The 15715-nt window shown below is 46.5% G+C and overlaps 1 protein-coding gene across 5 annotated transcripts in view; it reads right to left on the bottom strand.

Moving 5' to 3' along the window:
* Window positions 1–286: 286 nt before the first annotated feature.
* The window catches only part of CABLES1 (Cdk5 and Abl enzyme substrate 1), a 109650-nt gene continuing 94221 nt past the window's right edge, over window positions 287–15715 (bottom strand). For all 5 annotated transcript variants that reach the window (XM_079108642.1, XM_079108641.1, XM_079108643.1 and 2 more), the window contains 3 exons: window positions 6453–6559; window positions 4723–4930; window positions 287–1411 (listed from right to left, as the gene is read on the bottom strand). In XM_079108642.1, the coding sequence (XP_078964768.1) occupies window positions 1271–1411; window positions 4723–4930; window positions 6453–6559 (456 nt within the window). In that variant the 3' untranslated portion in view covers window positions 287–1270. The remainder of the gene's footprint in view (window positions 1412–4722; window positions 4931–6452; window positions 6560–15715) is intronic.

Raw genomic sequence — 15715 nt, 5'->3', positions numbered from 1 at the left:
TGCTAACAATAGCCATGTATACCCTCATTGCCCACATCCCCCTTTTTCTGGGCGATATGAACAGCTCCAGGCCTGTGACCCCACTACAGCCTGTGTGAGATGGGTGGCAGAGGAATTTACCTCGAGGGGCCAGGGTGACTGGTGAGACCTTCGTGTCTACACATACACGTACATCTCTATATAAAACAAAATATTTTAATTCTTTTTACATGGCTACAAACTTTCTTCAGCCAGGTGACACCTGTCTTGTGGCTACAAGGTGACCGCGTAGTGACATGAGTCAGCACAGGTCATCGAGAGCTATGGATTTCTGGCAACAAGAGCCACGGTCTCCTGAATCAACCAGAGCTCAAAACTCAGTTTGTCCAAGTGCAAAGGCCACATGCCATGTCAGATGTCTTACCCCTATATACTGGATTTTTATAAAACACATATTTAGCACAACAAATGTGCTTATTATGCACTCTAACATAGAGCACAGGAACAAGATCTATGGAGCACAACCCCTGCGTCCGCAGTGGCCAAGTGTGCAGACCAGCCGGACGGATGCCCGCCATGGGAGGGCAGGAAGGTACGCCACACTCCACGCCTTTCTGCGACTCCAACACTGAGAACTTGTCTTTGTCCGACTGTGGCAGGAGCAGTCAGCAACAAGTCACTTCCTAAGGGCAGAAGATGTTGACCTAGAAATCACTGCCCCAAGTCAGCTCTGCAGAGGGTGGCACTGGCTTTGGGGGCTGAGGGCTGATGCAGGACCTCTGACACTTGCACGCTCACATCCACGTGCCCCTGGGGGAAGTGCACTTCCAATGGTCGATACAAAAATAGATTGGCACACTCTTTTGACACAGGAAGGGTATCTTTTACGTTTTCCTCCCATTTTACAAATTTGCTTCCCATGGCTGTTCTAGCCTTTTGTGCCCAGAGTCAGATCAGGTCTGGAGAGCAGGCCCAGGGCCACTCTGGCAAGGTGTGCCTGCCTGGAAGATCCCATGGAGGCAGCTGAGTTCTTGCTAGTGGGACTGGAGAGGGCCTCTGCTGTCCTCGACGTGAATCTCCTCTTCACTTGCTCTGTGTAATAAAAGGCTCACACTCTTCTCGGCCAGCCAGACTGAAGCCTCCCTGAAAAGTTTCTAGTACTGCTTCTCCGTGGAAACACTGTCGAGGAGAAGAAGCTTGGTTCTTTGAGTTTTACTTTCTGCATGTCCAGTAGTGGATTCTGCTCTTCTGCTCTCAAAGAAAGTGGTCCTTTGCCCTGCTGGGCCCTGTGCTAGGAGCTCTGGATCAGGCGCCTGTAGTGTGGCATGACTTCGTGCTCTGGCAAATGAAGTGCGAATTCTAAGGCCACTAACACTGGGAATTCAAAGGCAATCAGTTCTCGCCTATTCAGCCGGAACTTCTCTTCCAGTTTCTGCAATAAAATTAAAACATTTTAGTTTTAAGATTAAAATCTGAGGTTTTCTCCAAGTGTGACCTCCCTTTCCATCAGTTAGTAAGTGTTCACAGAGAAACCTGAGTTGCTTTCAGAATCCCTGACACTAGGTGATTATGAACAGCAGTTCTGGAGGCTAGGAAGTCCAGGGACAGGTGGTCACACCTGTCGAGGGCTTTGTGCTGCTTCAATTCCTGATGGAAAGTGGAAGGGTGAGCAGGCATGTGCAAAAGAGGAAAAGCATGAAGGACAGGTAGTTCTGAGAAGAACAAGTCCCAAGAGAAAGCATGACTTCATACACCCAGTAGAAGCAAGGTTCTGGAGGAAGAAGGGGAGGTATGGGTTGCACTTCCTGCCTTCAGTTCTGGTGGGCTATGGCCTGCCTATAGGCTCACAGGTCACACGACTTCATTTAATGCTAAGAATCTCACAAGGTTGATATTGCACTCATCTCCATTTTACAGGCTCCAAGTGGTCAATCACTTGCCCAAGGTCAAATGGGTGGCAGACTGCAGGGCTGAGAAGCAAACCTAAATGGGACTCCAACCCCACCTGTTACGTCTAAGTTACGCAGGCTTAGAAGTACAACTAAAATACAGTGCACGTCCCCTACTGCAATAGCAACCACACCCAAGTTCTGAATGGGGGAGATGGTTATTTGTACTTTATTCATCTTACCCACAGGGATCCAAGTCCCGGGGAGGCTGCCCTACTTTCGGTGTCATGTGCCTGAGCTGTGGCTCCCTGCCTGTCCATCTGACTGCAGGGGCTCGTGTTAGAAACGGAGAGGAAATCTCACCAACAGAACCGTTGTTGTCTGCACTCAGATTATAACCAAGATGGACTTTTTTTTAAATTTGGTTATACTTGACAGTAGAATCTATTTTGATTTAATTATAAAAGCATGGACTATATCTTATGCTAATTCAGTCCCCAGTACCTTACCTTCTATTGATTTTTCTGCTCTTAAGTTAGGTTTACTGCTACTGCAAATAGCTTTTCAAACCATTACTGATATATTCTGCACTATGACCATCAGCATTTACTGTGTGGTATACTGCTCAACTAGGATGATGTGAACATTATTACTTTTAATTTTTATTAATATTTCTCAAGATTCATTATTTCAACAAATACACACACACACACACACACACACACATATAGTAGTCCCACTTTATCCATGGGGGATATGTCTAAGCCTCCCTAAAGATGCCTGAAACCACACATAGCACCTAATGCTATATTTTAACTATATATCCATACCTATGATAAAGTTTAATTTATAAATTAGGTGCAGTAGGAGATGAACCAATAATAACTAATAGTAAAACAGAATAATTCCATTATAGTGAAAGTTATGTGAATGGGATCTCAATTATTTATGATCCTGTACTCATAATGTCTCTCTGATGAGATGGAGACCAGTGACACAGGCACTGGGATGTGTTAGGCTCCTAGGGTTACCTGAACACAAGTACTATGACACTGGGACAGTCACCCTGACAAACCAGATGGCTAAGTGACTGGCAGATCGTAAGTAGCCTATGGCACGTGGATATCCTGGACAAGGGGATGTCCCAGGTGGGACTGAGTGGGACAGGGTGAGATTTCATCACACTCTCAGAAAGGCACACATTTAAAACAAATTGCTTATGTCTGGAAATTTCCATGTAATACTTTTGGATTGGATAGCTGATCAGGGAATGCAAAGCCACAGGGAATGGGCACAACCACATGGGCATATGAGTCTCAGCTCACCATCTGGCATCCCCCAATCACTTCCATGTTCTTGTGTTTACTGAACAGGCTCGATGGTTTTGTGCTACTTCTTAAAATCAGAAAAGCGCTGACCTAAGCAATACTTAAAAGATATGGCCGGTACCTACATTTTTTTTTTTTTCTTTTCTTCCCCCTCCTTTGTCACTAAAGATAACGAGAAGATGAGACACACGGGACACTGGACTCCACATTTTTGTTTTCTATATTCTGATACTTGGACATTCTTGCTGACCCTGGAGGGACTGTCCTTCCCAGAGTGACCAATTTCTTTATAGTGGGCAGCTCCCTATGAGGACTGTTACGATGCAAACCAACCAATCAAGAGCTCACACTGCCAGACCACCCACTTCCTGCTGCACTAGTGCCACTATCTACTTGCCCTAGTGAGCGTGGGGACCTATGTCCCAGAGTTCACTGAAATTATCCCCAAATAGCCAATCCTAAGCCTGCTTACCCTGCCGGGCAATCATTCCTTTCTATGGAAACCATGATACAGACTCTTGCCCACAGTTCCTTTCCTTTCCCTCTTTTCTCAGCTGTATCTGGTGCTTCCTGGCATGGCCCCCTATGGCTGTGGCATGCCCATGCCTGGACTGAACGTTTGTGTCCCCCACAAGTTCATGTGGGGACGCCCCATGCTCCAATGTGGTGCTATTAGGAGGTGAAGCCTCCGGGAGTAATCAGGCTCAGAGGAGATCATGAGGGCAGGGTCCTCACGATATCAGCGTCCTTACAAGAGGAGGGAGAGAGCGTGCTCTGTCTCTCCATATTGAATTAAGGAGACATCGCAAGTAAGCAAGAGGGTCCTCATCAGGAATCAAAGCAGCTTGTACTTTGACCTTGGGCTTGCCAGTCTCCAGAGCTATGAGAAAGAAGTTTCTGTGGTTTAGGAGACCTACTCTACAGTATTGTGCTATGGTAGCCCGACCTAAGATGCCCCTCCTCTTGGGAACCGAGTAATAAACTATCTTTTCTGTGGTATTCATCTCCTGATCTGTTTGTTGGCTTCACTGTTCCTCGAATTTCCTATTAATATAGTACATTTTAAAACAGGTATTCACGCATTCACCCTGTGAGACCAATGTTTTCTTGCTTTGATGGGGCTCTCTTTTAAAAGAAATGCAATACCACCCCATTGAACCCATCCCCTTCTCCAAAGAGGAAGTAACCAAGGCAGCAGGCAGCCAGGGTCTGCGAGACCACAGATGTTTTTGGGTCACACTGTTCACAAGACCCCTTGTGAGTACAGTGGCTTGCAGGGCTGCGAGAATGATTTCACCCCTCATGGTATCTGAGAATAGGTTTTTAATGGAGCTCTTTGGTCTTGTCCAAGTAGACCATCCCCCCATTCTAAGAGCGCCTAAGAGAAGGCATCTGACATTGTTGTGGGAAGGACAACCACACAGCCCTTAGCTCTGTATTACTAAGGGTCACCAGTCAGGGGTCTTCTTAGAAGACCTCTGAACTGAGAGTGTATCCCCTCAGCCACCAGGATGCAGCCTACTCACATCAATTAAATGCTTGACTTCGTGCTTTTTGAGGTCACTTCCGATCTTGGCTGCTAACAGCACACATGCTCCAGCACAAAGCTTCCGGTTCTGCTTGTTGAGCTTTCCCTTGAGGGCGAGCTTCTCAAAGTAGACAAAGGCCATGGCCACGGTAGGCTCCTCGAAGCCACAGTCCTCCTGGGCAAGTTTCCGCATCTCTCGTTTCAGGCTACAGAAAGAAGGCAGGGAAGTCTCGCTAGAACCTAAGAGTGTCAGGGGACTCCCCAAAGAAGAGGATGACTCCGTCAGGAGAGCATCTTCTCTTTTCATTCCCAGGGAGATGAGGGTGGGATTAAATCCCCACAAGTGTGAAGGTCACGTTACATGTTGGAGAAGGCTGCAGAGCTGGGGCTCTGGACCCTCCCTTGTTGGTCTGACTGCCCAGACCATGCTTACTTTTGCCCCAGATCCAGCAGCACAGTGCTGCCAAAAGGCACCACTTCCAGGAGGATGACAGACAGGCAGCAGGCCAGGCAGGAAGAGGGGCCAGCAAGGGCTCCAACGAACACGATGCAGAACACAGAAGGACCCCACTGAACACACGTGGATGTCAGAGGGTCCCCCTGGAAACTAAAGGCAGAGCTATCCAAAGTCAAAAAGGGACACCATCTGGGGAGCTATGCTTATTCCAGAGATAATAGGAATAAATCAGGCGCTCAGTCTAAGCTCTGCCAAATATCAGTTATGTTCATTAACTAGGACAGAAAAAGAGTTAGCCTAAGAGCACATCAGCCAGTGTCCTTGGAAAAGCCACCCAGCAAATGGACAAAGTGTGAATACTTAATTTTTCTCAAAAACTTTTTTAGATTCTTTGGCTTGGGATGTGCCAGAATCAAATCTGTATCAGGATACACACTGGCATAAATACACACTGGCACGTATTCCATCATGACATGGCTGTATAGCCTAGCTTCTGTTATCATACATGTGTGCACAAACACTTGCAATTATGTAGACACCACAATTAGCTCCTGCCTGGCCCAGCAGGGTCACCTTAACTATTTGGCTGACAGTTGAGGTCATCACAGGGTTGATCCAATCAACTACATGGGAAGTACAGGCTTGTCTCTGTTCTGGCTGCTTTGGTGACTGCTTAAAGACAAGGTCTAGCCGTCACCTTTGGGCAGGTGGTTTTAGATAAAGTTATCCCATACCTAAAGATACTAACCTTTTTCTCTTTGGCTCTGCCTACATTTAAGAATCCAGAGAGCTGAATATCACCCATTCTGGTTTTTTTTTTTTTTTTTAAGTTGTAGATGGACACAATAACGATTTTTTAAAAAAATGTGGTGCTGAGGATTGAACCCAGGGCCTCACACGTGCTAGGCAAGTGCTCTACCACTGAGTCACAACTCCAGCTCCCATCTGTTTTCCACAATATAAATCTTACTCAGCTGGTGAGCTGCATACAGACAGTGTGAAATGTTTCCTTCACTGAAAGCATGCCCCTGGTGTCAACCAGGGGTCTGGAGCTTGGCCTTCTGTCCTGGCTTCCTGGGCTCTCCCACTACATCCAGGCACGAGTAGGCAGTAGTGGGACTTTTGTTTTTTTAAACAACTGAATGTGACCAGGCTTCATTTCTCAAAGAACAGGAAAAGCCATTGTACAAAGTACGAGCTTAATGTGTGCTAGAAGAAGGGCTGGATGGAAAAGTTCAAGGTGACATAAGGGTGGCATACGCCTCCTGTACCTCCTGATTTTGCTGAGTGTCAGCTTAATGTGAGGAAACTTCTCCTTGAAGGTCTCATTCATGTCCTTCTTGAGATCGGAGGGCTTCACATAGTCAATTACTGTGGTCTGTAACAGAGAGGGCAACACAGGTCACTCATTAAGTGAGGGTCATGGGTACTAATGACATGCAAGCCACAGCCAACTTATAAGGTCCAAAAATGTGATGCGACCAGGAAACTCGGATTAGAGCCACAATGAGGGTCTCTGTTGAATAGTGGCTTTCTGGAAACAGATGGAAAGCAAATCAATCATCTCATCCTACTAACGGTGATATTATTTAAAAAAAAAAAAAAAAAAAACAAAAAAAAAAAAACTGAACTGTAGACCATCAGGAGGGAGGGGAGTCCCTCTTTCAGTTACTGTGCTGCAACCTCTGGTTCACACAATGCAGTGGTTAAAGGCACCAGGTTTGAACTTGTACAGATCTGGGTTCAATCCATAGCAGACCATTCATCAGTTGTCTGGCTCTGGAAGATGCATTCATCAGTTGTCTGGCTCTGGAAGATCCCTTATCTCAAGTGTCACATCTGTAAAATGATAACAATACTATGCCTAACTTGGAGGGTCATTTGGAGAACCATATGAGAAGTCAAGTGCTCTGTATAATACTTGGCATACAGCAAGCACTCAAAAATGCTAGCTACTGTTTTTTACATGTATTGAATTTTTTTATTAATGCATTATAGTTATCAAAGTAGTGGGGTTCATTCTGACATTCATAAGTGCATACAATAAACAATCTTAAAAATTAGAAAATACACAAAACTTACCATTTTAACCATCTTTAGGTGTATAGTCCAGTGGCTTTAAGCACATTCCACATTGTTAAGCAATCATCGCCATGATCCACCTCCAGAACCTTTTCATCTTCGGAAACTCTACCCAAACTCTAACTCCCCATCCACTCCCTCCAGCCTCTGGCAACCATCACCCCACTATTTTTCTCTGTGCATCTGCCTCCCCTACATGGAATTACGTATTTGCCTTTGTGTTACAGGCTTATTTCCCTTCACGTCTTCAAGGTTCATCTGCACTGCAGCATGTGTCCGAATTTCCTTTCTTTTAAAGGCTGAATGACATTCCATTGTACATATATAATGGTAGCTATTATTAACAGTCCCTTGAAACTTGAGTTCCTCCCCTCTCTCTAAATTCTATTCATCCCTGAAGACTGGCTCTTTTGAGCTCTTTCTGAACATCCTAGTCTTCCTTGCTCCTCCGTGCCCTGCACAGTTAACTGTCAATTAAACAGTCTTTTTGCTGGGTTCCCTGGTTAGTCTCATCCTTCCTTAACTGTATGCCTGCCAAGGGCTGGCTCTCTTCCTGCTGACTGTATGATAAGAATCTTCACCAGGCAAAGCCAGAGGAAGCAGCACCTGCAAATTCTGATGGCCCATTCCCATGGATGGCCTGTCGCCAGCAAAGCACATTCAAGGTTTCCTTAAGGGCGCTAACAAAAGTTGTTGGCTTTCTCTGAACATTTCCATGTATAAGATATTTGGTTTGATTTTAGAACAGGCCCACGGAATGCCTCTGGTGGTAGTTTATACTCAAGAACATGCAAATAGCTAATGGATCCCAACTCAAACTGATCTTAATGGTACATTCTTTGCTTCTCTTGAGAATAAAAGCAAACGGTCTTAATATCAACTCACAATTCCACCAACATGGCTCAGAGTCTTGTAACACACGCATGGACAAAGACCTGGTGCAATGGCACGTCTTCTTCCCGATACCTGATCAGGAAGGGTCTCCCTGAGCTGGTCCGCGACACGCCCATTATGGTACATGTCAGTGATGTGCTTTTGAGAAGTGGCAATCCAGCCCTGGGATCAGTGTATTTGGACATGTGCATGTGGACCTGCACTGTGTGGCAGGGAGGGGAGGTGCACTTGGAACCTTTATGGAGGCCTTCTGACTGCCAAGGTTGGGCAGAACGGGCATCGCCCTGGGGCAGCCCTCCAAGATGGGTTTGCCTCCGTTCTTGCTTTGAGAACTACTCAATCTCATCTAAAAAAAAATCATCTCTGGGTTGAACAGAATGTATTTTTTGGGGGGGCATTCCTAAAACAGTGGAATGAAGTGCTATCATCTACCAAGCTTGCCTCCAGCTGGGCCCCCCAGCCAGTCCTTGTGTCCTGAATACCCAGCACCAATGTCCCCATCCAGGTGTCCTGACAAACCAGGCAGGCCCCTCCTGCTCTCCTCTGTGGATGGAAGCCGTGAGGTTGAGATGACGTGAGCCGGTGTTAAGCAAAATGTCACTTGCCTTTTTTGGGGGGGGCTTGAAGTCCCATGATCCTGTTTTGTAATGATCATTTGAATTTTAGAAAACTGGGTTCCATGGAAATGTCTGAGGGAATGGGAGGCGTGGATCCTGCCCTGCAGCAAGCACAGCAGCTATCTGGAAGCTGCTTCTATGGAGCTCCTCACAACACTTCTCTTGAAAGAAGGCCCCACTGCCAAAGGAGAAGTCTGTGACTGCATCCCACCCACCCCACCTGACAGACAAGGAAAATGAGGTTGAGTGAAGATGCTCACCCCAAGCTCGGCAAGCTGCAGACGGGGCCAGAGCTGGGACCCTGGTCTTCTAGACTGGTTGCTTCCCACTCACACCCTGCTGCCCAACAGCCTTCCTGGCTTTGCTTTCCTTGACCAGACTAAATGGGCAGTGAGAGCGGCTCCCACCTCAAGGGGCTCTTAGAGGTCTGGAGCAGTAGGTTGACCATGGAGAGGGCTGAGGTGGTAGTCAGGTGGCTTCCACTCCAGCATCAAGCAACACAGAGAAAGTCACTTAATATGTGGTCTGGGCCCTGGTAGCTGCACCATGACATTTCCTAGGTGATTTCCATGTGAAGTCCAGGGAGCGGATTCTCCCTGTCTGGTTAGCACCCGTTCCAGGTTCAGCTTGTGATTCTTCTTCTGCAGGTTCATCCTGCTAAGCCACGCCCTGTTCAGGTTGCTCTTCCTGTGACTCACCTTCACCAAACACTAAGGGGAAGGGTAGGAAAGCTAACAGTTCCACTTTGTAGTTAGGAGCCCAAGAATGATTCCAACTCTTCCTCCAGGATGCTCTGGTATGAGAAGGCAGGACTGGAGCAGAGGTTACACATTTGTCATTTCTGTTGCCAAGATGCACTGAGGGAGAAGTCCCAGAGTCCAGTTTACAGTGCGGTGTCTATTTTACAGGTACAGACCACAGCTGGCCAGTGCCGGCTCTCTAGGTTGGAAGTCAGAGTCCTGATCCCAGAGGAGGTGGGTGTCTGCAGGGTGGCCTGGGAATCCATTTCTGAATATCAACTTGGGCAGTTCTGTCAGACTCCTCGATGATTCTCTGGACTATTTAGTATCTACCTAGCTGTAAAATATCCCTTTCTTCTTAAACTAGCGGGAGCGGATGCCGAGCTCTGTGACTGAACTGTGAATGACACACTCTGTATTTTCATTGATGGTCCTGACCACTACCACTAGGGACAAGAGGATAAGAGAAGGGCCTCTGATCCCCTGGAGGTACAAATGTGGTCAGGTCACTGGAGTCCACTGGGGGTCTTGCCCCCAAGCTCTGACTCACTTCCTGATAAGTCCGAGTCTTAGAATAACTCCCGAGCACCAACTCGGCTCAGCTCAGGGCCCTGGTAAATCATGCTCGTCAATCAGAGCACCTGAGGCTGGTGGAGAGTATGAAGTGACTTTATTAGTTTCCTGGGGCTGCTGCGACAATCACAAACTGTGACAGAGATAGCCTGAATGACAGCAATGCACGGTCTCTTAGTTCCCGGGCTGGAAGCCTGAGATCCAAGTATGGGCAGGCTGTGTGCCTTCTGAAGTAGAAACTCTGGCTCTGGGTAGAAACCTTCCTTGCTCTGAGTTTCTGGTGGGCACTGCTTGTCCCTGGTTTGTAGATGCCACTGCTCCAACCTCTGCCTCTGCTTCCACATGGTATGTCCCTGTTGTCTTCTATGGCTATGTCCTCTTATGTGGGCAAAAATCACATGAGGTTGTGAGGCCTACTCCAGTCTGATTGCATCTTAACTTCCTTTGGAACAAGGACATATTCTAAGGTAGTGGGGGTTAGGACATCTTTTGGGGGGACACACTGCCCACAGCAGTGACCTACTCCTAATGGTACACTCTGTGCAGCCTTGCTGGACCCTGACCTTTGGCTCCCACACTAAGCCCAGCTCTACCCCTCACAGAAGGCCTGAGCCATGGTCTGAGGGAGGACTTATTGGGTATCTTCTTTTCCTGCCTCCTACTTGCCACAACAGCACTCCAGGTGTCCCTGATTTTCTGAGCTATGGCTCATTAGGAACGAACTGACTCAGGAGCCAGACCCCGGGTTTAAACCCAGCTCTGCTGCGCAGTATCTGGGTGGCCTCATGCAAACCGCTTAAGCACTTAGGCCTAGGCTTCCTCCTCCGGTTTCTCCATCATCCACTTTGTGTTGATGGCTGTGGAACATCAGTTCTGCAGGCTGCTCCATGTCCCATTGACATTCAGCACACAGGATACTCACTTGGGATAATAGCAGCCCCCAGAGTGACAATCTGCCTCCAGACCCTGGCTTAGACAAGGCCCTGCATGCATTTGGTACAAGACAGATCATCCTGTGACCATGTCCATCTCTCATATGTCTTCAGGTGCCAGAGAGATGATGTTCCCACTGGCCTCTTACCCCAGATCTCTCTGAGGAACAGTCCCTGGAGCACAGCAGGCTGTGATTTCTCAGCAGTCTTGAACACCTTGCGGGAGTAATATAACATTTGGAGGCTGGACATCTCGACCACATGGGAGACCACTCTCAGCTTTCCATCGACGGTCATGAGCAAAGAGGCAGTCCTGGGAAACTGAGCTACCGGCAGGGATTCCCAGTCCCCAGCCCTTCTTTCTGCTTGGGAGAGAAACAATGAAACACGAGGCTGCTGCCTGGTTTGAGCTCACCTAGCAGTGGAATTGTAGGAGTTATAAAAATTAGTAATGCCTGGGTTTTGCCAGAGTATGTTACTATAAATCAAAGTGCTAATTAAGCAGACCATGGCTCCTTCCTGGTCTGGGACACTCTGTGTCACTGACACCTGATTCCAGGCCAACAGAATTTGCCAGATGAAGGGCTCCTCTTGGCCTGCAGCTGTAGCCGAAGCAGAGCTGGCTGGGTGACGAATGGGCAGCTCTCGCCCTGCAGGGCTTGCGTTTTTTGCAGGGGAGGTCACTGTGCTCTTGGAGAAGTCACTTGAATGCACTTTCTCGCAGCTGCCTGTGCACAGCTGCACAAAGGGGAAGATGGGAGGTCAGCTGGGAGGAGGAGACCATCCAAAACCGAATGTCCGGAGAGACACAGTCCACAAAGGAGCCCTGCCCAGCTTGCTCTGCTGGAGCTGGGAAGCAGAGTTAGGAAGGCCCAGGGTGGGGTGAACAGCCACGAATCCTTCCACGATAAAGAGATGAAAAGACCATGACTTAGTTATCTTGCTGAAGAGTCCACTGCTTCTATCCTGGAGATGCTGGGACACCCTTTGTTTTTTAGAAAAACACAGTCTTAACTAATCACAAGAGGAGAGGCGGGCCTTCGAGACACTGAAATAAGCCCCGTCCGGGTCCAATGCACCACTGCAGCTCAGTGAACAGATGGCCTCCCAGGGTAGGGTTGGGGTGCAATGTGAGTGGGTGGGGGCACATGTACCTCCATACTAATTCTGGAGAACAGTTAGGGGATCAAAGCAGACAGGATGCTGGTCTGATTCTAGTAAGAACAGCAAAGATGCCTCCACTCCAGGGCCTGGAAGAGCTCTGCCCTTTGTCCTTCATTCTCCACAGGAATTTATGAGTGCCTCTGAACAGGTGTGTTTGCTGCAGATTCTGCTCCTAGGGGGCCAGCGACTCCCAACTCCCAGAAAGAAACATACCAAGGGATCTGGGTTCTAGCCAGGAGCTAGCTGGAGATCTGGGGCAGGGAGACAGCTCTCCATGCCTCAGTTTCCCTGCCACACCTGCGAAATGAAAAAGGCGTCCAAGGCAACCATCTGGGCGGCTCCTTCCAGCCCTGCAAAATCAGGGCTCTTCTGCTTTGCCTGCAATTGTCCGACAGTCATCAGCATTTCCAGCTCAGCTGGGCACTGGGAAAGCAGATGTTTGATGCTTGTTCAGGTTAATTAAGCAGGGGGTGGCCCTGGACTAAATCTATCTAACTACCAACAGATGGGCATTTCAGCTGTCCTGTGCATTTAATCCCTTTCCCTAGGAGGACAATAAATCACAAGGAAACTACAGGAATGAGCAGGCAGTTGACACAGCTCAGGGCGGTATTTACTACTTCTACCCCCTGGATTCTAATTAAGAACGTGATCCTGAACTGACTCTCCTTCCTGTCCCTTTAGGGGAGTAGCTACTCCCTTTAATATCCGTCACCAACATGAAATGGTTGGAGGTTTACACTATCACGTGGATTTATTTACCAGGCAGTATAGAGCTCATTCTGCAGCAAATCTCTGTTGGATATTCACCTAGTACTCCAGAACTTCTCGGGGAGCATCTCTACCAACTTGAGATGAGGCTGGGTGGTTGTACCCCCAAGTTCACACATGCCCAGATGTTTTTTGGATGTACTTGAACGTGCATGCTTCTTCTTCTTCTTAAAATACTTTCAGTTGTAGATGAACACAATACCTTTATGTATTTTTTTTACTGTAAACAAATGGGATACATGTTGTTTCTCTGTTTGTACATGGAGTAAAGGCATACCATTTGTGTAAGAGGAGCACAATACCTTTATGTGTTTTTACGTGATGCTGAGGATCAAACCCAATGCCTCCCACACGCTAGGCAAGCACTCTGTCACTGAGCTACAACCCCAGTCCACATGTGTGCTTCTTAAATAGCAGCCATAGACATGAGCTGAATTATGCATGGAATGTCATGTTCAAAATTATGAAGTGATGATCAAAAACCCAAGACAAATACATAGAAAGGGAGCAGATGCTGCACATCTTGGGACTATTTTTTACAAGAGAAACATGATTTAAAAGAATACTGCAATACTGATACATGATAAAACATGGATGAACCTTAAAAATATTATGCTAAGTAAAAGAAGCCAGACATCTACTGAATGAGTACACTGATGTGAAACATCAGGATAGACAACTCCAGACAGACAGGACACAGGGTTGTCGAGGGATTCAGGAGTATGGGGACCAAGGAGGATTACTATAGCATATGGGGACTTATTTTAGGGGATGATGAAAATGTTCTGGAATTGATTGTGGTAATGGCCACATAACTGAATATACTAGAAAACCCACTAAATTGTATACCAAAGACATGAATTGCATGCTATGTGAATTATATCTAATAATGCTGTTACTCAAAAAAAACCACAGAGAAAACAAAAACAACCACCCCCCACCACAACCCAACAAGGCATTTTAATTTCTCATGCTTAAAGCTGGCAGTCCTCCAAGACCCTGCTCCTCAGTTACTGCCCAGGCACCCACCCGATGGAGCCTTCCTAGACCACTAGCAATCTGACTTTGGTAACTGGCACTGCTTCTCTTAAAGCAGCCCCTCCCACAAAGAGTTAGCAACAGGCACCATGAAACCTGAGCATCCTGGAAAGGACTTTGCAATGGAAGGAGGACCCCAGTACCAGCTGCTGTAATTTCCCAGCAAATTTACCCTGCAGGCAGGTACATAAGATTGCCTAAGTTACTGACACAACTTTTAGTCAAACAAAAAGCAATGACGACACCAAAAATAATGCACATATGAGGGGAGCCCAGTCCATGGCGGGCTGAATTAGTCTCCCTGTCATTGAGTCATTCAGTTCCCACTGCCGGCATCTCACACTGTAATGAAAACTGAGTCTAATGGAATACCACTCAGCCATAAAGAATAAAATTATGGCATTTTCAGGCGAATGGATGGATGAAATTGGAAAATATTATGCTAAGTGAGATAAGCCAATTCCAAAAAAACCAAAGCAGAATGATCACTTTGATAAGTGGATGATGATACATAATGGGGGGTGGGAGGGAGGCAAGAATGGAAGAAGGATGGATTGTATAGAGGTGGGAGGGGTGGGGAAAGGGAAAAATAACAGACTGAGACAAACATCACCCTATGTACATGTATGATTACACAAATGGTATGACTCTACTTCATGTACAACCAGAGAAATAAGTCTTACCCCATTTGTTTACAATGAATCAAAATAAATGTAAAAAAATTAAAAAATATAAAAAAACAAAAAAACTGAGTCAAAGACAGTAGAATGAATTGGACATGACTTTCCTATGTTCACATATGAATACACAACCATTGTAAATCTGCATCATGCACAACCATAAGAATGGGAAGTTATACTCCATGTATGTATGCTATGTCAAAACACATTCTATTGTCATGTATAACTAAAAAGAACAAATTACAAAAATTACAAAAAGAAAACCCAAGTCTACCATATTGTCCCTCAACACTGGGGGTGCAGGGAGGGGTTGCACTGAATGCTGAGATTCTGATACAATAAAGGAACAGGCACTTTAACATGGAGATCAACAGATGCTCTCTTGAGATGTATAGATATCATAAAGGTTGTTTATAATTTTTTCCCCTCCTCCCTTTTCTGATGTCAAAGCATGGTGAGGGATTTTTCCCTGAGAAGGGAAAAAGATCCAAAAAATCCAATCAAGTCAAGTGATTTTGTTGGTATTACCTCAGCACTATCGCTTACTTTCTCCTCTTAATTGCTTTCCACACCCATAAAGGGAGAAAAAAACAATGAAAAACCACTACCCACGTGAGCTGCCAGGTTCTAATGATAAATAACAACTCTCTAGTGAAACTCTAATTACATGCCTGGCTCTGCAGTGGCCGGAAGCATCCGGTTCTGACTCAAGGTCTCCTGCCCTCCTGCACAGCACATTAATACCTTACAAGATCCTGCATGCAGCCAGGTGGCTCAGCGTACTTTCATGTCCTGTGGTCACCTTCTAGAAACTCTAAGTCCAAACCACAGGAATAGCTGCAATTTGGTCTCCATGCCTGGCCCAGGGATGACAGTAGAGTGAAACAGACATTACCACCTTATGTACATGTATGACTGCATACATCACTAATGTGATCCTGCAATATGTATAACTGGATAAATGAGATTACACACCATTTATATATGATCTATCCAAATGTATAAATGCATTCTACTGTCATATACAACTAATTAGAACAAAT

Source organism: Sciurus vulgaris (assembly GCF_902686455.1).
Source record: "Sciurus vulgaris genome assembly, chromosome: 13".
In the NCBI taxonomy this organism is placed as follows: domain Eukaryota; kingdom Metazoa; phylum Chordata; class Mammalia; order Rodentia; family Sciuridae; genus Sciurus; species Sciurus vulgaris.
Note: the sequence above shows the minus strand (reverse complement) of the source record. Positions and strands in the feature narration are given on the sequence as shown.